Raw genomic sequence first — 27154 nt, 5'->3', positions numbered from 1 at the left:
GCGCAAGCCCGTTCCTTCAGAACCCGGAAGTGCGAGGCCGAGGAGAGCCACGTGGGTCGAGCTGGGGCGCAGCTCGCATGGGGGAGTCTATCCCGCTGGCCGCCCCGGTACCGGTGGAACAGGCGGTGCTGGAGACATTCTTCTCTCACCTGGGTATCTTCTCTTACGACAAGGCTAAGGACAATGTGGAGAAGGAACGAGAGGCCAACAAGAGCGCGGGGGGCAGCTGGCTGTCGCTGCTGGCGGCCTTGGCGCACCTGGCCGCGGCCGAGAAGGTCTATCACAGCCTCACCTACCTGGGGCAGAAACTAGGTACCTCCGCCCCGCCCCCCGAGCCCCTTGAGGAGGAAGGAAAGGGGGTATATTCCCCAGTCGGCAGTGGCTTGGGTTTCCCGTCTCTGTGTCACTTCTAATCGCAGGCTCGACTCGGCATTCCCAGGTCTCCTCCCACCGTTCCTTTCCTTCCTTGGGCTTCCAAAAGCCCCGCCCACCGGCCTGCGCTGCTGATAGATTGGCGAACTGGGTAGATGCTCTTTGCAGGGCTGTGACCCAAACCGAAGGGTTTGCCCCTTTGCCTCGTGCATGGATTGATGCCATAAATGAGAAGTTAATCAAACTATGTCTTCATTGTTTTAATTAGTGACGCTGCAGCCAGAAGAGCAAAACTTTGCAAAACAACCTAGTTTTATTACGGAACACTATTGTGTGGCCTCTTAAGGTTAAGGCCCGAGAGTCACATTTGGAGTCCTACCGCATCTTCATAGTCCCCCAATACATATTTAATGACTAAATTAACAAATGAATACTGGGCAGGAAAGGCAAGAAATATGCCTAACACTAGTAAGAGGAGACTTAAGGGGAAAATGGTAAACACTCTTAGCACCTCATGTACATCTTGCCTCTGAAAATAAGATTCAAGAGCTGATTCAACTCATTTTTACTAGTAGAAGCAATAAGTATAAGTAGATGAGCAGGAAGTAATAGATGTAAAAGGCATGGATTATGCATACAAAATAATATTACTGCTTAATTATGACAAATAAATATATTTGAATCCTAGGGATTTTAGAGTCAGTACTTGACCTATTTTAGACTCTTCAGTTTTCAGAAGCATGAGGGCTGATGTGAGTGAAGGACACGTATATAAAATACAGAGAATAGAAATGTAAAATTGGGGTAGATTTCATTTTGATCCACCACCCCCGTTCCCTGACCAGCCCTTACTTTCCTTTTATTGCCTGAAGGTGACCATGTACGTCTTACTGAGCTTTCAGTAAACACTCAAGGGACAGGTCTTCCTGAGATTGTAATTGCTGTAGCAAGTATGTTGATTTATACATACTTACTTAGTATGCTAATTTATTAGCAAAAACTGGTCAGATAGTTTCACCTTATTTTTTTCTCCCTTTTTTACAATGGCATTTCTCACAAATTTGCAGTTGCTGTTATGGTGTTATTATTCCCCTTTCTGTAGAATAGCAAATTATATATGCAGTTGTGTTGGGTAGATGATAGAGTCCAAACCAAAATATCTGCCCTTGAACTGTCAGATTGAGTTTGCGTTTATATAACTTATTAAAAATGTGTATGAAAATTATAATTTATGTATATCTACATATATATGTTTTTTATATATGTGAAAATGGGGTGGATTCTAGCTGTAATACTGAAGGCAGGGTATATTTAGGCAGTTTTAGTTGTTTTTAGACTCCCCCACCTCAAAGAATGGTGACTGATTCAAGTGCCATGATTCTTTGCTTTTTCTTTTTTTTTTTTTTATTAACTTATCCATGGGAATTTGATGAAAGCTGTATACTCACTCTCCAGAAAAATATATATGTACATATAATTTTGCATATAACCTGAGTGGGTTCAGTTGAATTTCTAAAGTCTATTTATTGACTCCATTAAAAAAAAATCTGCTACTCTAGTTTTAAGTTTAATGAGCCAGGTTTTTATGTAAACAGAACTGGCTGCCTGTGTGTAAGAATGTGTATGTAAGATCTTCACTGTCTCTAACTTGGGTTCCATAAAGTGGTCCTTAATTTGTAAATTGATTAGTTCTGCTTGAACCCCAGCTGGCATGGGTGAGCATGAGGGGTATGCCTTGAAACTGATGTACACAACATTTGGTTCTGTGAAACATGCCCAGGCACTGTTAGGTTCCTAGCTGGGCTCCTCACTTCTGAGTAAATATACTGAAAATGGTATATTTAATGCTTCATAACTTATTAACACATAAACACAAGTTCCAGAATTTAAATTTTATCTTAGCACATATTTTTTTGGTACTGGAGTGTATATGATATCAGTGTACTTACAATATGACTTCACAGTTATCAGGTTTACTGTCTATTTTCTTAAAAACTTAAGGAGAAAACTTTCGTGTTGCCATTTAAAACATTCCCATGTTCTCCAACTACTTTGCTCATTAGAACATTTATATAGTTTTCTTTAGAAAGCAAAACAAAAAGTTTATGCATGCTTTTAAAAAATTTAAAACATAATTCTGAAAAGTTTTTTTTAGCCTTACTGAGATATAATTGACAATAAAATTATATATATTTAAGATGTACAACTTGATGTTTTGATGTATATATAAATTGTGAAATGATCACCACAATCAAGCTACTTAGTATATCCATCACCTTACATAGTTTCCTTCCTTCCTTCCTTCCTTCCTTCCTTCCTTCCTTCCTTCCTTCCTTCCTTCCTTCCTTCCTTCCTTCCTTCCTTCCTTCCTTCCTTCCTTCCTTCCGTGTGTGTATTGTGAGAATACTTAAGATATCTACTCTCCTAGCAAATTTCAAGTAAAAAGTGAGTCTTTTTTTTAATGTCTTTTATGGATGGTATTTATTTGAGGCCTTAGCAGTGAATCCTGATTAAAGAAGCAAGCAGGGCCTTTAGACAAAGGATAGACCTTGACAGGGAGCTTTCTGTTCCTGTCTTGATCCTGTTACTGAAAAACTTCAAGTAGGGCCCTTATCTTGGTTCCTTCTCTTTCCTTTAAGAGAGAATAATACCTGTTTGGGGAAGGATCAGTGATTAAAATATGCTGACTCAATGCCTGTGGAGAATTTTAGAAGGTCATACTTTTCTTCTCTTTGTTTCATTACTGGAGAGTTTCCTCAACCTCAGGTTGCTGAAATTTAGCATAGTAGAAAATGACTTAACTTGAGAACTGATGTTTAAAAATTATTATTAGCAAGAAGTTGGAGAATAAAATGCCCAAGATGTTTTACACGTTCCTTTGATACACTTAAAATTTCATGATATGAGATAAACTGTTGAAATCTTGAGAAATTATGAGCATTTATAACTAGAGCCTTCTAGAAATCATTCAGAGTAATCATATTTTATAAATTCAAAATATTGAAAAGAGAAAGGAGTTGAATGTTTCTGATTCCTTGTTTTCCAGCACAAAACCCCATTGGATATTCCAAACCAAGATAGTGAACAGATAGGATTGGGTTCCTGAGAGATTTGAGAAAAGAGAACTGTTTGAAAGAAATGTGTTGATGGTCTATCTCTTCCTTGTAGTAGTTTCACTTTACTTGGTTTCACATACTGGTGATTAGCATTTATCGATAAGCTTTTAAAGGTATTCTTTGTATTTATGTAGTGTTTCCATTCCCCCAGATAAGGGTAATCTGATGAAGTTAGGTATCCTTTTTTTTTTTCCTCCCGTAAGTCCTAGAGACAGATGATATCCCTTTTTCAATGTGAAGTTAAAATTTTCACCAAGGCCACCCTGTTTAACAGTACTAGATAGCTATTCTTTTTGTAGTACTTGAAGCTCCCAGTTCACCACAGTTTCAGAAGCTCAATTATGTATTATTATTAGGAGTTTTAAAAGATACATCAGTTATAAGTAGAAGGGAAATGGATTAGTATTATAGAATATATGCTTTGTTCCAGGCACATTACATACATACATACAAATGTTATTTCATTTTTTTTTTTTTATCTCTATCACCAGTTTTATGTTAAAAATGACAACTAAAGCTCAAAGTGGTTCAGTAGTTTGCACATCAACATAGCCTGTAATCGTGGGAGCTGGGGTTTGAAACCAAGTCTTTCAGACCTCCACAGCTTTTGGGTTTTATATGACACTCTTATTACCCTCCTAAGCTGAGAGGTTTTATCCTAGATGTGGGCACAGAGGCCTATTTCTGTTGTACCCTTCACTCTACAAAATCAGCAGAACTAAACTGAATATTGGTATGGGAGGAAGGCAAACCCTGCAGGGAACAGTTCCGTATGGGATATTGGTGTCACAACTGGTCCACCTGTACCCATATAGATTTTGATGGTGTTAGTTGGAGAAATGATATGCCAGCTACTCAATCTGTTTGAAACAAGCTTGTCCAACCTATGGCCTGCGAGCCACATGCAGTCCAGGATGGCTTTGAATGAAGCCCAACACAAATTCATAAACTTTCTCTTTTTTTTTTTTTTTTTTTTGAGATGGAGTTTCGCTTTGTTGCCCAGGCTGGAGTGCAGTGGCACGATTTCGGCACACTGCAACCTCTGCCTCCCAGGTTCAAGTGATTCTCCTACCTCATCTCCCACGTAACTAGGATTACAGGCACCCACCACCATGCCCGGCCAATTTTTTTGTATTTTTAGTAGAGACAGGGTTTCATCATGTTGGCCAGGCTGGTCTCGAACTCCTGACCTCAGGTGATCCACCCGCCTTGGCCTCCCAAAGTGCTGGGATTACAGGCGTGAGCCACCATGGCCGGCTAAACTTTCTTAAAACAGTATGAGATTTTTTTTGTGTGGTTTTTTTTTTTCTCATCAGCTGTGGTTAGTGTTAGCATATTTTATATGTGCCCCAAGACAATTCTTCTTCTAATGTGGCCCAGGGAAGCCAAAAGATTGGACACCCCTGGTTTAGACAGTATATTGGAAAAACACTTTTCAAAGTATCAGTAGTTTGTCTGGGGTGTCAGAAATAAGTAGGGTAACCAACTGTTCAAATTTGCCCAGGGCTGAGGGATTTCTAGGATGTGGGACTTTGTTTTAAAACCTTATAAAGATTTCCTGAGAAGGTAAACTTCTAGTGCTAAAACCTGGAAAGTCCTGGGTAAACTAGGACAAGTTGGTTGCCCCAGTAGTAAGGGAAAGAAGGTTCATTTCTTGAAACATAAACCAAGCAATGAATTAAAATCAATATTGTGAAATGGTTCATTTATTAAGAGGATGTTTTACAGATGCCTTGATAAATAATTTTTATTCCTAATTATAGGTATATGTTTATAATAGTAAATTAATTGAAGAGAAAATGTAAACTCTTGTCCATCTCTGAGATTTTTTTATATATTCCTAGAAATCACTGTTTTAAACCTGCCCTGTTTCTTTTCATTTTCCTAATATCTTGCCTCTGGCCCTTTGGTGGGTGCAGAATTGCTTGAGGAAACATCCATGAAGCTGGCTCTATAATTAGAAATATAATTGGTCATGTATAACTACAGAAGTGAGTAAATGATATCTATGCTATTTGATCCTTTTTGGCTATGAAAAAATGTTTTTGGTTTTATTTTTTGATGATTTCCTTTGGAGCCCCCTAGTTAAAGCAGCGGTTATTTATAATTGGTTCCTGGTCTTAATAATTCACAGTGTGGTGCATATTATTTATAACATATAGTGTCAGTCTGTCAAGAGTGCTAAGATTTTCTTTATTCTCCTGGGATCCCAGTAGTCTGTTTTCTTGCATAGAGGGAATATATATGTATGTATGCAATTTTCTGGTATGATCTAAAAGATAAGATTCAAAGGAAAATACAACTCTAAAGCAGAGACAGAAAATTGTGACATATCAGGAATAACAATCGTGTTTCATAATTTGTGTGTTCTTTTGTTTTGAATACATCTATGTTAAAGGTAGCCTTTTTAGTTCCAGTTGGTGTTATTTGCTAGGTTAATTATGCTCTGAAGTAAATCTGAATCCTCATTGAATTGAGTTGGGGGAGAATTGGTACATGGGTAAGCAAATCGTACACAGGTCCATTGCTACAGTAATGAATTCTATCAGGTATTCGTTTAGCTTATTCCTTAGGGAAATTATGAATCATAAAGTATTCATATCTCAATCATAGGAGACAGAGAATATGGTAGATGAAAACTTATGGAGCTCAGTGGGTTTGGATTCTTTGCTTTTGGATGCTGGTAGGTGTTTGGTACTTATGGTTTCTCCTTCTTACTTGTCATGTGCTTATGTCTTTTGCCTACCAGGGGGCCAGTCTTTCTTCAGCAGGAAGGATTCCATCCGCACCATCTATACTTCCTTGCATAATGAGCTGAAGAAGGTGGTGACTGGCCGTGGTGCCCTGGGTGGGACTGCTCCTCATGTAGAAGAACTCCTTTCCCACCTGTCAGAGCAGCTCTGCTTCTTTGTTCAGGCTCGGATGGAGATCGCAGACTTCTATGAGAAGATGTACACCCTCAGCACACAGAAGTTCATCAATGCTGAAGAGCTCGTTGGCCTTTTGGATGCCATCCTGAAAAAATACAGCTCCAGGTCAGTGTGGGGAGGAGGGAGGGAGAAAACCTGGCTGTCCTATTAATCCCACAGAAGCTCAAGAGTTTTTCTCCACACTGTTAATGAAAATCTGTGATGACATAACTATGAAATAAATAACTGGATTACATTTTATGCATCTTCATTAACAGGTATACATTAGGCACCTTCATTGGTCGTATTAACACTATACTGGCTGCTAGGCCATAGCAGAAGACCGAGAATGAAGTAATCATAAAACTTGTATTATAACTGATTTTGCTGCTTAGGAAAGAGTTCATACAACAAGAGAATTGTATATAAAATAATAGAAATTTCTTTTTTCTGGAAACCAAATTGTAGCGTAGTAAAATAATATGAATCTCTATATATATGTGTGTGTTTGTGTGTGTATATATATATAGATATACATATATATATTTTTTTGAGATGGAATCCCACCCTGTTGCCCAGGCTGGAGTGCAGTAGCACGATCTCAGCTCATTGCAACCTCCACCTCCTGGGTTCAAGCAATTCTCCTGCCCTAGCCTCCTGAGTAGGTGGGATTACAGGTACACGCCACTACGCCCAGCTAATTTTTGTATTTTTTTTTTTTTTTTTTATAGAGACAGGGTCTCACCATATTGGCCAGGCTGGTCTTAAACTCCTGACCTCAAGTGATCCACCTACCTTCGCCTCCCAAAGTGCTGGGATTAGGCGGCGTGAGCCAATGCACCTGGCTGAAAATAATGTGAATTTTTAACAAATTATTATTCAAACAGATGTTGTCCCTTTTAAAGTAATCAGTGAGTTATCTGCTCGTTCCTTTGAACAAGTCCATTATTTAACATGTATTGGAAACTCCTTTGTAATTGCTTTTAGAGTTTGTGCCATAGAGTTTAGATTTCATTTTAAGTATTCTTAGTGGAGGCAAGCATCTACTTTTAAGGAGGACATACTTAAGTATTTTTGAGTGGCCAAAGAGTTATTTGGAACCAAATTTAAGTATTTTTTAAAAAATGTGGATCAACTGGAAAATTGCTTTTATTGGAAGGACATTGCTGCTGATAAAGAAATGAGAATGTTTGTGATGTGCCACCCACTGCCTGGCACAAAAAGCAATACCAAAAGAATTTCAGAAGCATTGTGAGTGCCTGAAAGTGACTGAAAGTCAGTGAAATGAATTAGTTTTATTTTTGTGTCCCTAGAGCCTGCAGCCTGAAATAGTGCCTTGCACATAGTAGGCACTTAGTAATTGTATGTTGGACTGAATGGAAAATGATTTATTTGAAGTATTTCACTCCTTTGGATATATGAGTTCAGATATGTTTGCTTAAAGAGAAAGGTGAATATGTTAATTCATATTCCCAGATGAAGGCAAATACCCATCTGATTAATGGAATGGGGGAAGGGAGCAAAGTCGGAAGATTCAAGGAGACTTCATGGATAATGTAGAATCTGAGCTTTTTTTTTTTTTTTTTTGAGATGGAGTCTCACTCTGTCACCCAGGCTGGAGGGCAGCGGCACAATCTTGGCTCACTGCAACCTCCGCCTCCTGGGTTCAAGCGATTTTCCTGCCTCAGTCTCCTGAGTAGCTGAGATTACAGGTGCACGCCACCTGGCCAGGCTAATTTTTTTTGTATTTTTAGTAGAGGTGGGGTTTCACCATGTTGGTCAGGCTGGTCTCGAACTCCTGACCTTGTGATCCGCCTGCCTCGGCCTCCCAAAGTGCTGGGATTACAGGTATGAGCCACCACGCCCAGCCAAGTTGAGCTTTTAATGGCAGGTAGGATTTTGAAAGCAACTGTAGGAAAGAAGACAGCAGGTGTTTGAGATGGGAGGATATTTCAGAATACAAAAAGGCCTCAGGGTTTTGTTACTTGCAGGTCTTTCTCCCTGGAAAGTTCTTATTGTAGTTGTCTTCTCATCTTTAAGTCTTGGTTCAGGGAAACCTTCTCTCACTATCCTACCAATACTATTCTGCTTTTAGTCACAAGCTTATTCTCCTAATTTATTGCCATCTGAAATTACTGTTGTTTGTTTAGGGTGTTTTTTCTTTCCTTTTCTCAAAAACTAGAATGTGAGCTCCATCACAGCTGCTGTGCCTTTAGCACCTGCAACAGAGCCTAGCATATAATAGATGCCCAATAGATGTTTATTGAAGAAATGAGTGAATAGTTGTGTTCCAGGTTGAAAATTTTTACTTAATTTGGTAAGTAGTGGGGAACCATGAAAAGTTTTGAACAGGGAGTGTCATGTTCTCATCTTAGACTAATTACTGTGGCACTGTGTGTGTAATGGGATGGTGAAGTGAGAGGTTACAGGAGAAAAGGTTAGTGTAGCAGGCTACGAGGGTAGCTAATAGGCGGTAGGAGGGCCTCGTGGTTGCAAGACAGTGGGAAAAGAGATGCTGACAAGAAGGCTATAAGTCTTGTCAACAGGATGGTGGGAATAATGAGAGGTTGCTGTCAAAGGTGATACTTAGGTTTTGCCCCTCCAGTGATAATATTGTTTACAGAATTGAAAAGACAAGAGGAAATGAAGAGGAGCTGGTTTAGAAGGAAGGTAGTAAGCTAAAATTGGGGCAAGTTGAGTGTGAGTTGCTAGCAGATTTTCGAGTAGAGATTTAGCAGGCAGTTGGAAATGGGGGTCTAGAGCTCAGATGAAAGGCCAGAAATAAAACAACTTGGTAGTAGACTCATACAGTTTTATGGTTTGAAAACTAAAATGTCATTGTTCTTTAATAAAACAGCAATTGATTTTTCACCTTGTAGGAAAAGGTGGTGGTGGGGGGAATATTTATATATACCTCTTCTGAAGGAAATTAGCATGTGTTGAGCAACTACTGTGTGCCAGACACTATGCAAGACCTTCTTCTCTGTTACCTGATTTGAAGTATAGGTGTAAAATAGTACACCTTTTATAGAGTTCCAGAGAAGTTGAACACTTTGCTTAGAGTCATACAGCTTAGCTGTGTGACTTCAGAGCCCATATTCTTTTCTGTATGCATCATTGCGTGTTATTAAAAATGGAGATATTTTTTATCTAGTCCAGATAAATAATTGCTCTTTGCTGATCATTTTGCAAGTCAATAAATTAGTTCTTCAGAAGACGTAGGAAGCATTTACTACATTCTCTTGCTAGGAATATGAGTTGTGTGCTACCTACAACCACGTATATACATATTATTTCTGAGTGTAAGATAGTTTGGTTAATATACTATTATGTTACTATTCTTTCTTTCTTTTTTTTTTTTGAGATGGTCTCGCTCTGTTGCCCAGGCTGGAGTGCAGTGGCATGATCTCAGCAAACTGCAACCTCCACCTCCGGGGTTCAGCGACCTTCCCACCCCAGCCCACCAAGCCACTGTGACCACAGGTGTGCACCACCGTGCCTGGCTAATTTTTTTGTATTTTTGGTAGAGACGGGGTTTCTCCATGTTGCCCAGGCTGGTCTCAGACTCCTGAGCTGAAGCAATCCGCCCACCTCGGTCTCACAAAGTGCTGGGATTACAGGAGTGAGCTACTGTGTGCAGCCTATTCTTTCTTTATAAAAGTTTTCCTCTAATTTTTTAGTTTGAAATTTTTAATGCTATAAAAAGTTGCAAGTATAGTATAATGAACATAGTTACCATGTGATCAGCAATTTTACTCCTAGGTATAGATCCAAGAAAAATGAAAACATATGTCCACACATAAAAACATTGACATGAATGTTCATAGCAGCATTATTTATAATAGCCAAAGGGCAGAAACAACCCAAATGTCCATTGACCAATGGATGAATGGATAAATAAATGTGGTATATCCATACAATGGAATATTATTCAGCAATAAAAAGGAATGAAGTACTGACACATGCAACAACATGGATTAACCTTGAGAACATTATGCTAAGGGAAAGAAGCTAGTCATAAAAGGCCACATGGAAATCACATAATTTCCATTATGTGAAATATCCAGAACAGGCAAAGTCATAGACACAGAAAGTAGACTACAAATTCATAGTCACAGAAAATGGTTGCCAGGAGTTGGAGGGGAAGGAGGAGTGATTGCTAATGGGCACAGGATTGCTTTTTTGGGGATTGCTTTTTTCGGGACCATGAGACTTTTCTAAAATTGATCGTGGTGATGGTTGTGCAATTCTGCAAATATATTAAAACGATTGAATTGTATACTTTAAAAGGATGGCGTAAACCCGGGAGGCGGAGCTTGCAGTGAGCTGAGATCCGGCCACTGCGCTCCAGCCTGGGCGACAGAGCCAGACTCAGTCTCAAAAAAAAAAATAAAATAAAATAAAAGGATGGTACATGAAGTAATTAAGAGTAAAGCTGGTACTAAAAAAAAAATTTTTTACAATGAACATATAACTATCCTTCACCTTTGTTCACAAATTGTTAACATTTTGCCACATTTGCCTTATCACTGTATATGATTGTACTTCCCTGAGTTATTTGGAAGTAAAATGAAGTCTTCATGATGTTTTCCTCCTACATACTCAGATTTTGTCTTCTAAGAACCATACATAATCGTAACACAATTTTGAATGAAAAAACAGTTTTTACATTCAGGAAATCTAACACTGATTTTCTGCCTTTGTATAATATATAGCCCATGTTCAGATTTCCCCAGTTGTCTCCAAAATGTTCTTTATAGTTGCTTTTTATTTTTTATTGTCATAGCTCTTTGATTTTTATGACATATTCTAAATTTTCTTTTTATTTATTGTTTGATATGTAATATGTTCACATGGGTCAACATTTATAAAGTATAACACAATGGAAAGTCTTCTTCCTTCCCCTTAGCCACTTAGTTCCTGTCTTTAAGATGCAACTAAAGTTAGCGGGGTTTTATTTATTTATTTATTTTTTAAGATGGAGTCTTGCTGTGTTGCCCAGGCTGGAGTTCAGTGGCACGATCTCAGCTCACTGCAACCTCCACCTCCGTGATTCAAGTGATTCTGCTGCCTCAGCCTCCCAAGTAGCTGAAATTACAGGCATGCACCACCATGCTTGGCTAATTTTTTTTGTATCTTTAGTAGAAATGGGGTTTTACCATGTTGGTCAGGATGGTCTTGAACTCCTGACCTCAAATAATCCTCCCACCTCAGCCTTCCAAAGTGCTAGGATTGGTGTGAGTCACTGCGCCCGACCTAAAGTTAGCAAGTTCTTGCTGTCATTCCTGAGAAATAGGCTATGCATATAAGTATATACGCTTACTTTTTTTAACCATTTAAAAATTTTATATTTTTGGAAATATTATTTCTTCCTCCAATCTGATTAGCATGTTTTCTTTTAATAAAATGGTTTTTTGAAGCCCCAAAACTGAAGTACAGTTAAGGATATGATTCCTAAGGGGAAGAGATCTCATGTAATGATTCCCAAATGCTAATGTAAAAGTGGTTTGCTGAGCTCTTTGGGAAGCTTAAGAAAAATACCCATCCCTGAGCCCTTCCTCCTCTTTCCTAACAGGGTAAAATTTAGTGGTTCTGGTTATGTGCCCAGAAACCTCTGTTTTCAGAGTTCCCTGTGATAATGATACATGGTCTCTGCACACAAAAAAACTGGGTAACTAAGAGAAAGATGTCAACTCCAGGATAGAACAGGTACTGAACCTTACTGATGTGTGTGTGTGCATGTGTATGTGTGTGTCTCCTAGGAATGATTAGTATTAATTGTTTTAAATTTGTGCCCTATCATTATTTATTTTGAGATGAGGTCTTGTTCTGTCACCCAGGCTAGAGTTCATTGGCGCTATCTTGGCTCACTGCAGCCTCGACTGCCTGGGCTGAAGTGATCCTTGCACCTCAGGCTGCCAAGTGGCTAGGACTACAGGAGCATGCCACCACCCCTGGATAATTATTTTATTTTTTTTGCAGAGAGATAGGGTCTTGTTATATTGCCCAGGCTGGTCTTGAACTCCTGCGTTCAAGCCGTCGTCCTGCCTTGGCCTTCCACAGGTGTAAGCCACGCACCAAGGCCCTATCATCTGTAAACCTTCTTTGAAACACCCCACTTCCCAGAGCCTTAGGAGTTTCTCCTTTTCCCCTCAGATTTAATTTTCAAAGTTCTTAGGGCAGTTCTTAGTTGTAACCCTCATCCTCTGAGTGGATATTGCTGGAGTTGGATGGAACTGGATTACAGTATGGACAAGAGATGTCTTTTTTCATCTACAATTTCCATCTTCCACCCATGTGGCCTTTCTCTAATTAATAGGGAATGACTGATCACAGACACATCCTAGCCTGAAAATGATCTAAATTAGAGGCTTTGGGTTAATTTGAACAACAGAAATTCTTTAAGGAATTCTGAAAAGTTGAACTTCTGTATAATGATGTTCTCTGGGAAGTGGGATTCCTTTATGTATCAACTAACATGATTTTGCCCTTTGCTAGGTTAATGTGCTTTTTTCTGTAGACTTTTTGATCTGGCATCTGTGCTACACCCAACATTTCTCTTTTATGGTTTCAGTGTTCTAAAGAAATAATTCATATTTTGGTATTCTGTTATATTGAAAAAGTTAAACCTCTTCCCAAAGGATCCATTTATCTTTCAGGGAATGTCCCAGTGTAGCTGATCCATGTCAGAACTCTTATAACAAATTTTGTGAATAGTACTATGCTTCAAATGCTGAAACGCCTTTGTATTAAAAAATTAATGAGTGTGATGAATAGCATGGAATCTAAACCTCTGGCCTTGATTTAACATGTAGATCCTATATGAGTTATTGCAATGTCTAGTCTGCTTTCACAGATGAATGGAAAGTATGTTTTGGTTTTTTTCTTCTGAAAGCCAGTTGTGTTCACAGTAGAATGGTATTAAAAAAGGCTTCCTTTTTTGATAAATTTATAATGAGATGGAGTTTTGCTTTTGTTGCCCAGGCTGGAGTGCAATGGTGCAATCTCGGCTCACTGCAACCTCCACCTCCTGGGTTCAAGTGATTCTCCTGCCTCAACCTCCAAAGTAGCTGGGATTACAGGCACCTGCCACCATGCCCAGCTAATTTTTGTATTTTTAGTAGAGACCGGGTTTTACCATGTTGGCCAGGATGGTCTCGAACCCCTGACCTCAGGTGATCAACCCCCGCTCAGCATCCCAAAGTGCTAGGATTATAGGTGTGAGCCACTGCACCTGGCCAGTTTATAACGTTATTAAGCATACGTAAGTTCTTGTTTAGGAATCACAGTCATTTGTGATTCTGCATTTCAAATTGAATTATTAACAAATTGAACTATATTAATAATATAATTATGTAAGTTTAATTGTGTGCCATTTAGCAGAAGAAACATGAACTTATCTTGTATAAGGTCACAGTATCTGCTGTTCCTTGAGTACTTTTGAGGAGCAGTAGAACTCGGGTTTTTGTTTTTGTTTTCCAAAGAAGCACCAATGGAACATTTTCTGATTCTGCAGAAGTTTTTACACATTTATTTATTTTTTTGTGGGTATAAAAGAAAATTCTGGCTAATTTTTCTGTTTCATGGTTAAAACAAATTTGCAAGACAGATTGTAAATGCAAATTAATATTTACTTTCCTAAATCAAGACTATAATATTAAGAAATAATACTTTTAAAGAAAGAAGAGAGCCATCACTTATGCATTCTAGAACATTAAAAAAAATCTCTATGGTATGGCAATAATAAATCATTCCGTGATTTTAATTCTTTTTTTTGTTGTTGTTGTTGTTTTTTGAGACGGAGTCTTGCTCTGTCGCCCAGGCTGGAGTGCAGTGGCCGGATCTCAGCTCACTGCAAGCTCCACCTCCCAGGTTTACGCCATTCTGCTGCCTCAGCCTCCCGAGTAGCTGGGACTATAGGCGCTCGCCACCTCGCCCGGCTAGTTTTTTGTATTTTTTTAGTAGAGACGGGGTTTCATCGTGTTAGCCAGGATGGTCTCGATCTCCTGACCTCGTGATCCACCCGTCTCGGCCTCCCAAAGTGCTGGGATTACAGGCTTGAGCCACCGCGCCCAGCCGATTTTAATTCTTAAATTTAATAAAATATAAAAATAATTTTATAGCTAGAATTTAAAGAACATTAAAAAATTGATCTACATATATTTGTTTGCATTTTAGGAAGTACACTTTCTTGATCTGAATGCTTTAATTCACAAATTTCTCACAAAAGGCAGAACTACAATTTATTTAGCCCTTATGCCCACTTTTCGTCAAAAAAAGATTTTTGATGATAAGGCTGTTAATAAGACATTTTGTTAGTTGCATGTGTATAGTTAACAGGGTTAATTATTGCTCAATGAAAATTTAATAAGCAAAAGCAGGAGGAAGAGTAGGCAGGATTTTGCCATATGAAGATAGGGGCTTGATTTTCCAGCCCCAATCTTCTCCCATTCATGATTCCTCACCCTTTGTTTTGTAACTTTGCAGCTCCTTTCCTATGATGGAATATGGACTGGGCCACCTAACTTGCTCTGGCCAAAGAGCAAGCATTTGACATGCTTAGATTTTAATAGTGAAGACCTTCAAAGTCTTCCGTGATAGTGCCCCAGCCTATCTTTTCAAATTCTTCTGCTACCTCCCATCAAGTGCTTTACATTGCAGCCAAATTCTTCCTACAAAGAAAGAAACTTAAAAAGAGCCAGGCGCAGTGTCTAATGCGTGTAATCCCAGCACTTTGGGAGGCCAAGGTGGGCGGATCACTTGAGGTCAGGAGTTTGAGACCAGCCTGGCCAACATGGTGAAACCCCATCTCTACTAAAAATACAAAAATTAGACAGGTGTGGTGGTGTGTGTCTGTAATCTCAGGTACTTGGGATGCTGAGGCAGGAGTATCACCTGAACCCGGGAGGTGGAGGCTGCATTGAGCTGCGATTGCGCCAATGCACTCCAGCGTAGGCAACAGAGTGAGATTGTGAGAGAGAGAGAGAGATAGAGAGAGTGATCATTGAGGATTTTAAGCAGAAGTCCAAAAACAGCCCATAGTCTAATACTCAATATGTTCGTCATAAGGATTTACCATTTCCTACCTCTCTGCTTGGGATCCTGTTATTTTTATGCTCAGAATGTCCTTTTATTGTTCTATCATGTATCAGTTTGCTATTGCCACAGTAAGTCTGCATAACAGACCTCCAAATTTACACTTGTGGGTTTGCAGGCCTACTAGGGTTGGCTGACCTGAGCAAGGTTCAGGTGGGTAGCTCTGCTTAACACTGTTTGTTTCACTGGGTTTGACTTTTTACTGTGAGCGTTGGGCTTGGGTCTGCTCCACATGTGTTCATTCTGAGCCTAAGGTTGGAGGGGAAGTAGCTACCCAGTAGCAATGTCCAAAGCTCAAAAGTATGACCCAGCTAAGCTCATTTTAAGCCTTTGCTTGCATCCAATCTGTTAGCATCTCTTTGGCCAGAGCAAGTTAGGTGGCCCAGTCCATATTCCATCATAGGAAAGGAGCTGCAAAGTTACAAAACAAAGGGTGAGGAATCATGAATGGGAGAAGATTGGGGCTGGAAAATCAAGCCCCTATCTTCATATGGCAAAATCCTGCCTACTCTTCCTCCTGCTTTTCTATTTTGTTAAAAAAAATGCATAATATCAAATTTACCATCTTCTTTTTTTTTGAAACAAGATTTGGCGGTATCACCTTGGCTGCAATGCAGTGGCCTGATCTCAGCTCACTGCAACCTCCACCTCCCGGGCTCAAGAGATTCTCCTGCCTCAGCCTCCCAAGTAGCTGGGACTATAGGCACATATCACCACACCTAGCTAGTTTTTGTATTTTTGTAGAGATGGGGTTTTGCCATGTTGCCCAGGCTGGTCTTGAACTTGTGAGTTCAAGGGACCCGCCCATCTTAGCCTCCCGAAGTGCTGGGATTACAGGCATAGGCCACCGCCCCCAGCAGATTTATCATTTTAACTTTGTTTATGTATCCAGTTCAGTAGTGTTAAGTATATTCACAGTCTTTTGTAGTAGATCTTTAGAATATTTTCATCTCACCTCACTGAAACCCTATACTCATTGACCAACATTTTCCCCCCTCCCAGCCCTGGGCAACCACTGTTCTGTTTTCTGTTTCCATGAGTTTGACTACTCTGGATATCACATATAAGTAGAATCATATAGTATTTGTCTTTTTGTGACTGACTTATTTCAGTTACCATAATGTCCGTGAGGTTCACCTATGTTGTAGCATGTGACAGGATTTCCTTCTTTTTTTAAGGCTGAGTAATATTCCATTTGTATGTATGTACCATATTTTCTTTATCCATTCATTTGTCAGTGAGCATTGGAGTTGTTTCTATCTCTTAGCTATTTTAAGCATCATAGCTCAATTCAAATGCCATCTCCTCTATGGCTTCCACAATCTTTTGACCAAAAGGAATTGTTCCTTCCTCTGAAATGTTATTTTATTCATAATAAATGTATTAGTTTCTACTTTGTATTCATTATAAATGCCTCCTTCTGCCATGGAAGGTCCAGTAGGGCACATCTCTGGGTAATTTTTTATATCTTCAATGTATTGGTGTTTAAGAATTAGTAAACAAGTTGTTTAAATGAAAAGATGTTACAGATTTTGCTTTGTCATGGTAAAAATGTACATTACATAAAATTTATAATTTTGGGTGCAACAGACCACTGTGGTACACATATGCCTATGTAACAAAGCTGCACGTTCTGCACATGTGAAAAAAAAAATTTATCATTTTGGCCTGGCGTGGTGGCTCACACCTGTAATCCCAGAACTTTGGGAGGCTAAAGCAAGAGGGTTGCTTGAGGCTAGGAGTTCAAGACCACCCCAGGAAACAGCAAGACCCTGTCTCTACAAAAACTTAAAAAATTAGCTGGGTGTGGTGGTGTGTGCCTGGTGTCCCAGCTACTAAGGGAGCTGAGGTGGAAGGATTCCTTGAACCTGGAAGGTTCATGCTGCATTGAGCTGTGCAGTGAGACCCTGCCTATAAATAAATAAATAAACAAATAAGAACATACACCTTTAGGAAAGAACTCCGTGGTGCAGATTTGCAAAGGAGAAAGGCAGTGTTTCTAAAGTGGAGTTTAGTGTTTCATTAGAATATTACACAAATCTATTCATTTTGTATTTTCCTCTATTCTATGGAGACTTCCTTTGTTCCTTCCCTTTTTCCTTCCTTCCTTCCTTCCTTCCTTCCTTCCTTCCTTCCCTTTTTCCTTCCTTCCTTTCCTCAGAGCAGATGATCTCTGCAAATAGTTGTTAATTTATTCTGTATTAAGACTATTCAGACTCTTTCAAGCTTGCTGCCGTAGCTTAGGTGGATATTTTTGGATTACAACCGTTTAACAGAGCCTCCTATAATACGAGTTGTGAATAGCTATGAGGCACATGGCAGTAGAAACAGGGAAATGATACATCATAATGCTAATCTCTAAGTCTTGGCAGACTAACATTAACATGAATTTTTAGCTCTTCTTGAGGTTGAAAAATAGCTTCAACATTCACATTTATCTTTAATAAATGTTGAGCACTTAAGCACTTTTAGTGTATGTTATGGAAGAGCTTGTTCGGAATTCTTTCTGAAGGTTTGGACAGGGAATTTATGTCCTCTTAAGGAGAGCATTGCCTATAAATGATGATTTCCAGCCAAAAGCAGTAGAAAGATAACAATAGTGTTATTTGTACTAGAATTTTCTCTAATTTCATGTCGTTAATCCTGTGATTAACAGTCTTACTATGTTTCTAGTTGCTGGGCAGATTTTCCTAATAGCCATGATTATAGAAGTTTGTGATATTTAATGCTTATAAGTGTCAAGGGGCCTAAAAGCTAAGGTGGCTTTCTTACAATTCAAAGATTTTGAGACTTACTCTATAATGGGGTTTTGCATGTGTACATTTAAAACATTTTAAAAAATATATAGTATTTAAGTAGATTTTTTAAAAAAGTGTTATCCTTGTATAGGGGACATGCTAATCTTCTCTGTATCATTCCAATTTCGGTATATGTGCTGCTGAAGTGAGCTTTTTTTTTTTTTTTTTTTTTTTTTTTTTTAAGACAGGGTCTCACTCTGCTGTCCATGCTGGAGTGCAGTGGTGTGATCATGGCTCACTGCAGCCTCAACCTCCCAGGCTCAAGCAATCCTCCCACTTCAGCCTCCCAAGTATCTAGGCCTACAGGCGCACTCCACCAGGCCTCACTAATTTTTTTATACTTTAAGTTTTTGTAGAGACAGGGGTCTCACTATGTTGCCCAGGCCGGTTTCAAACTCCTGGGCTCCTAATGATCCTCCTGCTTTGGCCTCCCAAAGTGCTAAGATTACAGATATGAGCAACTGCTGTCAGCCTGAACTTTCTTAGTGTTCATTCTAAAATATATAATGTTTGAAAAGTCCAAATTAATTAAACACATAAGCTAGAAGATTTGAGATCTGGTTTATCTTTCTGATTTTTTGTGTATTTATTTATTTTTTTACTTTAATTTTTTTAAGTTCTAGGGTACATGTGCAGGATGTGCAGGTTTGTTACATAGGTAAACATGTGCTGTGGTGGTTTGCTGCACCTGTTAACCCATCGCCTAGGTATTAAGCCCAGCGTGCGTTAACTCTTTTCCCTTATGCTCTCCCCGGCACCTCCCTCCCCAAGTAGGCACCAGTGTATGTTGTTCCCCTCCCTGTGTCCACGTGTTCTCATTGTTCAGCTCCTACTTGTAAGTGAGAATATGCAGTGTTTAGTTTTCTGTTCCTATGTTAGTTTGCTGAGGATAATGGCTTACAGCTTCATCCATGTCCCTGCAAAGTGAGAACATGCAGTGTTTAGTTTTCTGTTCCTACTAACGTTAGTTTGCTAAGGATAATGGCTTACAGCTTCATCCATGTCCCTGCAAAGGACATGATCTCGTTCCTTTTTATGGCTACATAGTATTCCATGGATTGTGCATATTATTAGACTTGTTCTCACCAATGTTTTAGCTGCCTCAGCTGGAAGGATGTTGATGTAAAATGCAGATAACATGAATAATGACATTTAACATGATAATCGGTTTATCTCTTACAATGTCCAACCTAGTATGGATTCTCTTAACTGTAATCCTTTTAATTAGTATTTAAGTAGATTTAAACAAAAATCCTAGATATACTTGTGATTTTTTTTTTCCTAATTGTTTAGTTGATAACCAGCGTGTGCTTTTTCACCAGCAGCCAAAATAGAACTGTGTGAGAAGTGTCCATCTCATTAACAATGAAGTGATCAAATGCACTCAGGCCTGTGGATCATCTACCATAGTGCCTGGAACATATAATGTGCTCAATAAATACAAGTACTTCCCCTGCCTTTACAGTGGGATCACTTGCGGAGGTGATTCCGCAGCCTCTGCAGGTGCTGTGAATCTTCAGGAAGAGTGTAAGTGCTTGATGTAGACTTCTAGAGAAGGAGCATGTATCAGGCCTGGCAGCCACTAGGCGTTTCTCAGAAGAGAAACTGAGCAAGAAAGCTCCATGTGGTCGGTACAGAAAGGACTCTCCCTGCCATTCTATTCCACTGTTATAGAACTTCGTTCAGCCCATAACCAGCAGGCAGAGTTAATGAGGCAGAGACTTGGATTCATATCTTTACATAGTTGGTCACCACATTGACTAAATTTCTGCTTGAGTCATAATGTTCTGGATAGACAAAAGAGCGAATAGAGGAGGCAGCTATTACTTCCACTTTAGGAGGAGTTAAACTAGGGTGGCCATATGTCTGTTTTCCTGAGAAATTACATGGTCAGACTACTGAAGTGGGAGAGAGGTACTAGGAAATGAGAGGATGTAACTGGGGAACCTGACCTCGTCTGGAAGTAGACAGAGAAAGCTTTTCTAGAGAAGTGACTGACGAGGAGACCTGAAAAATAAGGAAGAAGTACAGTATTGATGAAAATGGGTCATGCTGTCACTTGTCTAGGGTCCCTGAACTTGCCCTTTTTTCCCTGTGCCTAGAAGAGAGGATGTCCCACGTCATGTTCTTTTCCCTCTAAACATTACTTTATTACATGTGAAGTAGAACAGTGTTTTACAAACAGCAGGTAGTATATAATATATATACTCCATGGGTTATAATCCATGGGTTATAAAGTTAACTTAGTGAGTTAGTAATCTGATTTAATATATATAGTAGAAAATAAATATATATTTAATATATATTAGAAAATATCAAGTAGAAAATAAAATATATTTAACATATATTAGAAAATATCAATAGCGGAAGTAATAGCTGCCTCCTCTATTCGCTCCTTTGCCTCTAGAACATTATGACTCAAGCACAAATTTAGCACAGTACATTGTACATAGTAAGAAAATATTGAAATAAAATAATATTTATGTGTGCAGGTACTTGGTCACAATATAAAGTGTGTTTTTTACTATAGCTCATAGTCAAAAACTTTTTTTGGAGACAGGGTCTCCCTCTGTCAAGCGCAGTAGTGCGATCACAGCCCACTAGCCTCAGCCTTGCTGGGCTCAGGTGATCTTCCCACCTCAGCCTTCTGAGTTGAGTAGCTGGGGCCACAGGTGCACACCACCACACTTGACTAATTTTTGAATGTTTTATAGAGATGGGGTTTTTCCATGTTGCCCAGGCTGGTCTCATGAACTTCTGGGCTCAAGCAGTCCACCCACCTCTGCCTCCCAAAGTGCTGGGTTTACAGGAATGAGCCACTGTGCCCGGCATCAAAAACTTTTATACATTTTGTCTAGGACAAGTGGAAGTCAAATTGCACTACTGTCTTGAACTTGTAGTATAGTTACATTTGCAGTTATTTAATTAATATCTGGAGAAAGTGAGAAGAATAAGAATGTGGCTCAAACTGGGAAGGGACTACATTATTCAGTGCCTTCTAGGCCTTTTTACGGATTTGGGGTTTTATCCTAAGATAAATGGAAAGTGATTGAAGTGTTAGCTATTTCTTATTGGGTCACCATTTGTTTGTTTGTTTGTTTGAGACAGAGTCTTGCTCTGTCGCCCAGGCTGGAGTTTAGTGGCGCTATCTCAGCTCACTGCAACCTCGCCCTCCCAGGTTCAAGCAATTCTTGTGCCTCAGCCTTCCTAGTAGCTGGGATTACAGTCACGCGCCACCATGCCTGGCTAATTTTTGTATTTTTAGTAAGGATGGGGTTTCACCATGTTGTCCAGGCTGGCCACCATTTTGTTTTTAACTATAATTAAAGATGAAGGGAATTTGGGAACCAGGATTGAATAAGGACTGTCTAATAAATGCTCTATTTCTTTAACAAACATTTATTTTATCTACTGTGTTTTCCATATAAGCTTATAGTATGTACTCTCATCTGCAAGACAGGTTTACTACCTCATGGCATTACTGTGAACATTAAATGAGTTTATATGTGTCATCTACACATTCAACAGATGTTTTAGTGACTTTTTTTTGTTTTACCTCTGCCTCTTTAGGACCACACTCTGAAAAGAGCATGCCTTGTTTCAGTGATTGTTTTAGTCATACAATTCCCAGAATAAACAAAATACACTCAGAAAGAATTATAGCTAATTTAGGCCAGGCATGGTGGCCCACACCTATAATCCCAGCACTTTGGGAGACCAAGGCGGGAAGAACACTTAGGGTTTGAAACCAGCCTGGGAAACGCAGGGAGACCTTGTCTCCACAGAAAACAGAGTGTGTGCCTATATTCTCAGCTGCTTGGGAGGCTAAGGCGAGAGGCTCACTTGAGCCCAGGAATTGAGCTACAGTGAGCCATGATTGCACAGCTGCACTCCAGCCTGGGTGACAGAGCAAGACCCAGTCTAAAATTAAAAAAAAAAAAAAAAAAAAATGACTTGTAGCTAAGTCGGTATTTCCGTTGTTGAAAGTGGCCACTATTCTCAGGCTGTTTCCACAGGAAAATATGATGTTGACATAATTTTGAAATGGTGAAATTATATCAGAATTTTAAAATAAATCAACATGTAGTTCTTCCATCTTTTCTTCCCCTGTCCTGAAACATAATATTATTTGTTTGGCCATATTGTTGCTTTGTGGTTAGAAAAATGTCAGTGTGGCAAGTGAAGTAACATTTCCACGTATCTCTATTAATTTCTCTCTTCCCTTTAGATTTCACCACCCAATCCTCAGTCCTTTGGAAAGCAGTTTCCAGCTGGAAGTTGACGTCCTGTGTCATCTCCTGAAAGCCCAGGCCCAAGTCTCAGAGTGGAAGTTCCTCCCGTCTCTGGTTAATTTACACAGTGCGCACACCAAGCTGCAGACCTGGGGCCAGATCTTTGAGAAACAGCGGGAGACCAAGAAACATCTGTTTGGAGGGCAGTCTCAGAAGGCCGTGCAGCCTCCACACCTTTTCCTTTGGCTGATGAAACTCAAAAACATGCTTCTTGCCAAGTTTAGCTTTTACTTTCACGAGGCTCTGAGCCGACAAACTACTGCTTCAGAAATGAAAACGTTGACAGCAAAAGCTAACCCAGACTTTTTTGGAAAGATTTCCAGCTTCATCAGGAAATATGACGCTGCCAATGTGTCCTTAATTTTTGACAACAGGGGTTCTGAGAGTTTTCAGGGTCATGGTTATCACCACCCCCATTCCTACAGAGAGGCCCCCAAGGGTGTGGACCAGTATCCAGCTGTAGTGTCTCTGCCCAGCGACAGGCCAGTCATGCACTGGCCCAATGTCATCATGATCATGACGGACCGCACATCTGATCTGAACAGCTTGGAGAAAGTGGTCCACTTCTATGACGACAAAGTTCAGAGTACCTACTTCCTAACCCGCCCGGAACCTCACTTTACCATTGTCGTCATTTTTGAGTCAAAGAAATCTGAGAGAGACTCCCACTTTATTTCCTTCCTCAATGAGCTCTCACTTGCCCTTAAGAACCCCAAAGTGTTTGCAAGTCTGAAACCTGGATCCAAAGGTTAGCAGGTGATTTGTGTGGAGGGGTTTCAAGACTAGAAACTGTTCTTAATTGCCCTAATGATCTACGGTGTTCTGTGATTAGAGTTTATGTCCACTCATGCCTCTTTCAGAACTAAATTAAAGACAGATCCTCCCTGTGTTGCACACTTTATAAGCAATTAAGGCCAATTGAATTGAGTATCCAAAGAGTAATCTAGGAAGTGGTCATGGGCTACCATGTATCTCCATGGTACAGCAAAGTAGTTGCAGTATTTCCCCCTATTTTCCTATATTTCTTGTAGATTGAATATTTATTGGGCTTTTTTTTCCCCATATGTTTTTCTGTTGTTCTAAACGTGTTCTACTGCAATTCCAGACACCCTCTCTGTTTCCCTCCTTGGAAGAGTAATAGGGGTGAGATATTAAATGGCCTTTTTAGAATTAAGGACTGTATGTTTTCTGTCTCATACATTAGCAAATGAATATGGAGTTAGTAGTTTTATGATTCTGATCTACAAATTAACATTTATGATGCCAAAATGAGGGTCTTGGTAAGAAATTTCTATCAGTTATTGAAACTGAAGATGAATCAGACTGGTAGCATAACGTAAGTAAGGTTTTAACAGTTCAGAAGATCCTCATGGCAGCTTTAATAGCCATAGGTTCTTTTGGGGTGATGTATACACCTAACTGCATTTGTTTTGACTTCTTTAATGTTTGAATGTTTCACTCAGTTTTAAAGTCAGCATAAGCCATCATGTGGGCTTTCTTCATTCTTCAGCATATTACCCGCTTGGCTTTCTGTTTATCACTTTTCTGCTGAAATGTACATGTTTGGCTCTAGTCCTGGGTTATTTTTAGGCTTAAAAGCATGCAGTCGGTTTTTCAGCCACTTTTAGATACTCATGCAACATAGCCTACTTTTATAAAATCACAATGAAGGTCTTCATACCCTGCACCTGCTAAAAATCAGTTGTGCGCCTGAAAGACCTTTTCATAGTTGAGTAATCACCTCAGTACTTAAGTACTTCTGAACTTGGGTTTCATGCCTGCCCCCCACAAATTGTGTTTAGAAGCAGCACTGCATCTTAGCACATGCTGCCTTATCCCTTTCCTTCAGCAGGTGTTCATGGGAAGTAGGTGGATCAGTGAAGGCATAATGGGCTGTGGAGACCTTCACTTCTAGATTATTGATTCAAAATAAAAAGAAGCCACAAAGAGTAATTGAGTTGTTACTGGTTTGATGGTTCCTTCAAAGCCTGTGTGAAATGTAATGGTCACATTCATCTTTTTTCTCATGATTGTATGGAGCCACTGTTTTACTGGGTGTCCACAGCAGCTATGCCAGCAACATCAGCAGAGACCAGAGAGCCCCTCGGAGTCCATGTAGGAAGCCTGCCCACCTAGGGTGGACTGCCTGGCAGAATAAAGAAGAACCGGCCAGGTACGGTGGTGCACGCCTGTAATTCCAGTACTTTGGGAGGCTGAGACGTGCAGATCACATGAGGTCAGGAGTTCGAGATCAGCCTGGTCAACATGGTGAAACCCCCTCTCTACTAAAAATAAAAAATTAGCCGCGAGTGTGGTGGCGGGCAACTGTAATCCCAGTTACTCTGGAGGCTGAAGCAGGAGAATCGCTTGAACCTAGGAGGCAGAGGATGCAGTGAGCTGAGATTGTGCAACTGCACTCCAGCCTAGGTGAAAGAGTGAGACCTGTCTCAAAAAAAAAAGAAGAAGAACCAAGAAACTCTGGCCTATTTTTTATTTTCTGGGAAGAACATGTGTTTTTCCTTTTTTTTTTTTTTTTTTCCAAGACAGGGTCTTGTTCCGTTGTCCAGACTGGAGTACAGCAGCACAATCATGGCTCACTGCAGCCTCACCCTCCTGGGCTCAAGTGATCCTCCCACATCAGCCTCCCAAGTAGCTGGGATTACAGGCATGAGCCATCACACCTGGGTCTCACTATGTTGCTCAGGCTGGTCTCACACGAGGTTCCCACCTCGGCCTCCCAAAGCACTGGGATTATAAGCATACACCACTGCACCTGGCCTCCTTTCTTTTTCTTTAAAAATGGTCATAAGCTTTGTAAAAAGCCAGTTTGCTTTAAATAGAAAGTAGTGATTTACCTCTGCATTTTATTCACTCAGGTTCTATAAAAAAATCTCAGCAGATTCTACATTGACCTTACCTAAGAAATTGAAAGCATTTGGAGCTAAAAAGTCAAATCACTTTTCCTCTCTTTTGTGTTTTGCCAAGAAACTGAAAAGTATTCCTTGGTATGCATGTATTTTTTTCCTCTTAGATTAAACCACCATTAGCCTTAATGACACAGTCCCCCAAATACCTAGAAGAATATATGCTTCAGTGGAACCCCGAGACAGGTGTATGTAAAGCATATATATGCTATTTAAGTAACCAGTCCTCACCTGAACATACTTGAATTGTATGTCTATCTTTAAGCATAAACACAAAAAGAATTTCAAAGAACAGAAGGCAGATGTGAATATTAAGAAAATCTAAGACAATATATATTTATGAATTACTGTGCAGCTGTCATAGACTTACTGGAGGAGTTTTTGAAGATTCAATATTGATACTTAAATTATTTCTTAAGCTCTTCAATAAAGTTTTCTAATTATAAAAAAACCCACATAATTTGGTTCAAGTCAAGAAACAAAGTCATTTTACTCTAAGATTTATTCTCTAAATACAGTAATGAGATCTGTAAAGTCTGTGTTTTGCTAATTAAAAGAGTAAATCTGCATATTTTCTGCAGACTGCTTTCTTTGAATCTGTTTCTAAACCATAACTTGATAAGTTTTTATGGGTAACTGGGAGTTTGGTCAACACCGAGTTTGCCAAGGGTTCCATCCAGGAGTGTTTCATTTTAGGATGCTGTTTGGACACAGGGTTTGTAACTTTGTTCTCTCTGGGTCCTACCTGATCTCTGGCTGTGTCATTTCAGGGAGTGTGTGAAAATAAAGCCCAATTCTTAACCAGGGAGCCAATACCCTTAATATAATTGCTTTGGATATTTGGACATATTGGGGGAAATATTTCCAAATACTTTTTTTTTTTCTGTCTGTCGCCCAGGCTGGAGTACAGTGGCATGATCATAGTTCTCTGCAGCTTTGAACTCCTAGGCTCAACGATCCTCCTGCCTCAGCCTCCTGAGTAGCTAGGACCATGCCTGGCTAATTTTAAGAAAATATTTTAGAGATGGGGGTCGTACTGTGTTGCTCAGGCTGGTCTCGAAATCCTGGGCTCAAGTGTTCCTCCCTCTTTAGCCTCCCAAGTGGGAATACAGGTGTGAGCCAGTGTCCAGCAGAAAATGTACTTTCTAGAAAGAAAATAATTGATACTTCACTACATTCCCAGGAAATTCCCTCAGGTGATCTTTAAAATACGTCCACCCTTTTGATCTAGAAGCAGATTCGCGATTTTGTTTGTTTGGCAAAATCAGCCTCTGAGCTCAACTTCCTTGTCTGTAAAATGGAGCTACGGAAATGTGGGCTGCCTTTTCAAAGGATGGTGTTAGGATGGAACGAGATCATGTGTGTAAAAAAGGCTTTGGAAACTCTGGAATTTGAAGGCTATATAAATAAAAGATGGACCACTCTTTCCTTAAATTCAGCACCTTTCCTGTTCTTTTCTTTCTCTTCAATTCTGTGGCAAACCTGTACCTAGTTATTATGTTTGAAAGCGAACTGGTTTAGAAGAGGAGGCAGATAAATGCCTAACCAACCTACCCACTCTTCCTATTTTAGAATCTTTGTGGTTTTTTGTTTCCAAATTTTTATGGTTGGTTGATAGCATTGTAGTTCTTCTATATTATGATTTCT

The 27154-nt window shown here is 39.6% G+C and overlaps 1 protein-coding gene and 1 non-coding gene across 3 annotated transcripts; one reads left to right on the top strand and one right to left on the bottom strand.

Moving 5' to 3' along the window:
- Positions 1–18: 18 nt before the first annotated feature.
- Positions 19–26076, top strand: KICS2 (KICSTOR subunit 2). Of its 2 annotated transcripts, XR_012420439.1 has the most exons (4): positions 19–312; positions 6238–6523; positions 11973–12106; positions 22520–24536. XR_012420439.1 is itself a non-coding variant. In XM_005571438.5 (3 exons), the coding sequence occupies exons 1-3, from the start codon at positions 78–80 to the stop codon at positions 23334–23336; spliced, it is 1338 nt and encodes a 445-aa protein (XP_005571495.1). In that variant the 5' UTR covers positions 19–77; the 3' UTR covers positions 23337–26076. The 2 variants fall into 2 exon arrangements, 1 of the variants encoding a protein (XP_005571495.1); XM_005571438.5 differs by lacking the exon at positions 11973–12106 and having other exon boundaries at positions 22520–26076.
- Positions 18338–18442, bottom strand: LOC123567736 (U6 spliceosomal RNA). Its single transcript, XR_006690843.2, has one exon. It is a non-coding gene; the product is annotated as a U6 spliceosomal RNA (small nuclear RNA).
- Positions 26077–27154: the final 1078 nt, after the last annotated feature.

Source organism: Macaca fascicularis, chromosome 11 (genome assembly GCF_037993035.2).
Source record: "Macaca fascicularis isolate 582-1 chromosome 11, T2T-MFA8v1.1".
In the NCBI taxonomy this organism is placed as follows: Eukaryota; Metazoa; Chordata; class Mammalia; order Primates; family Cercopithecidae; genus Macaca; species Macaca fascicularis.
The sequence above is the reverse complement of the archived record's forward strand: the minus strand, read 5'-3'. Positions and strand labels throughout refer to the sequence as shown.

What these genes read in the sequence shown, in the direction of transcription:
- KICS2 (XM_005571438.5), top strand. Translation starts at nt 78, where the DNA reads ATGGGGGAGTCTATCCCGCTGGCCGCCCCGGTACCGGTGGAACAGGCG. An exon ending in CTACCTGGGGCAGAAACTAG is followed by an intron (nt 313 to 6,237) that starts GTACCTCCGCCC and finishes TTTGCCTACCAG; the next exon opens with GGGGCCAGTCTTTCTTCAGC. An exon ending in CTGAAAAAATACAGCTCCAG is followed by an intron (nt 6,524 to 22,519) that starts GTCAGTGTGGGG and finishes TCTTCCCTTTAG; the next exon opens with ATTTCACCACCCAATCCTCA.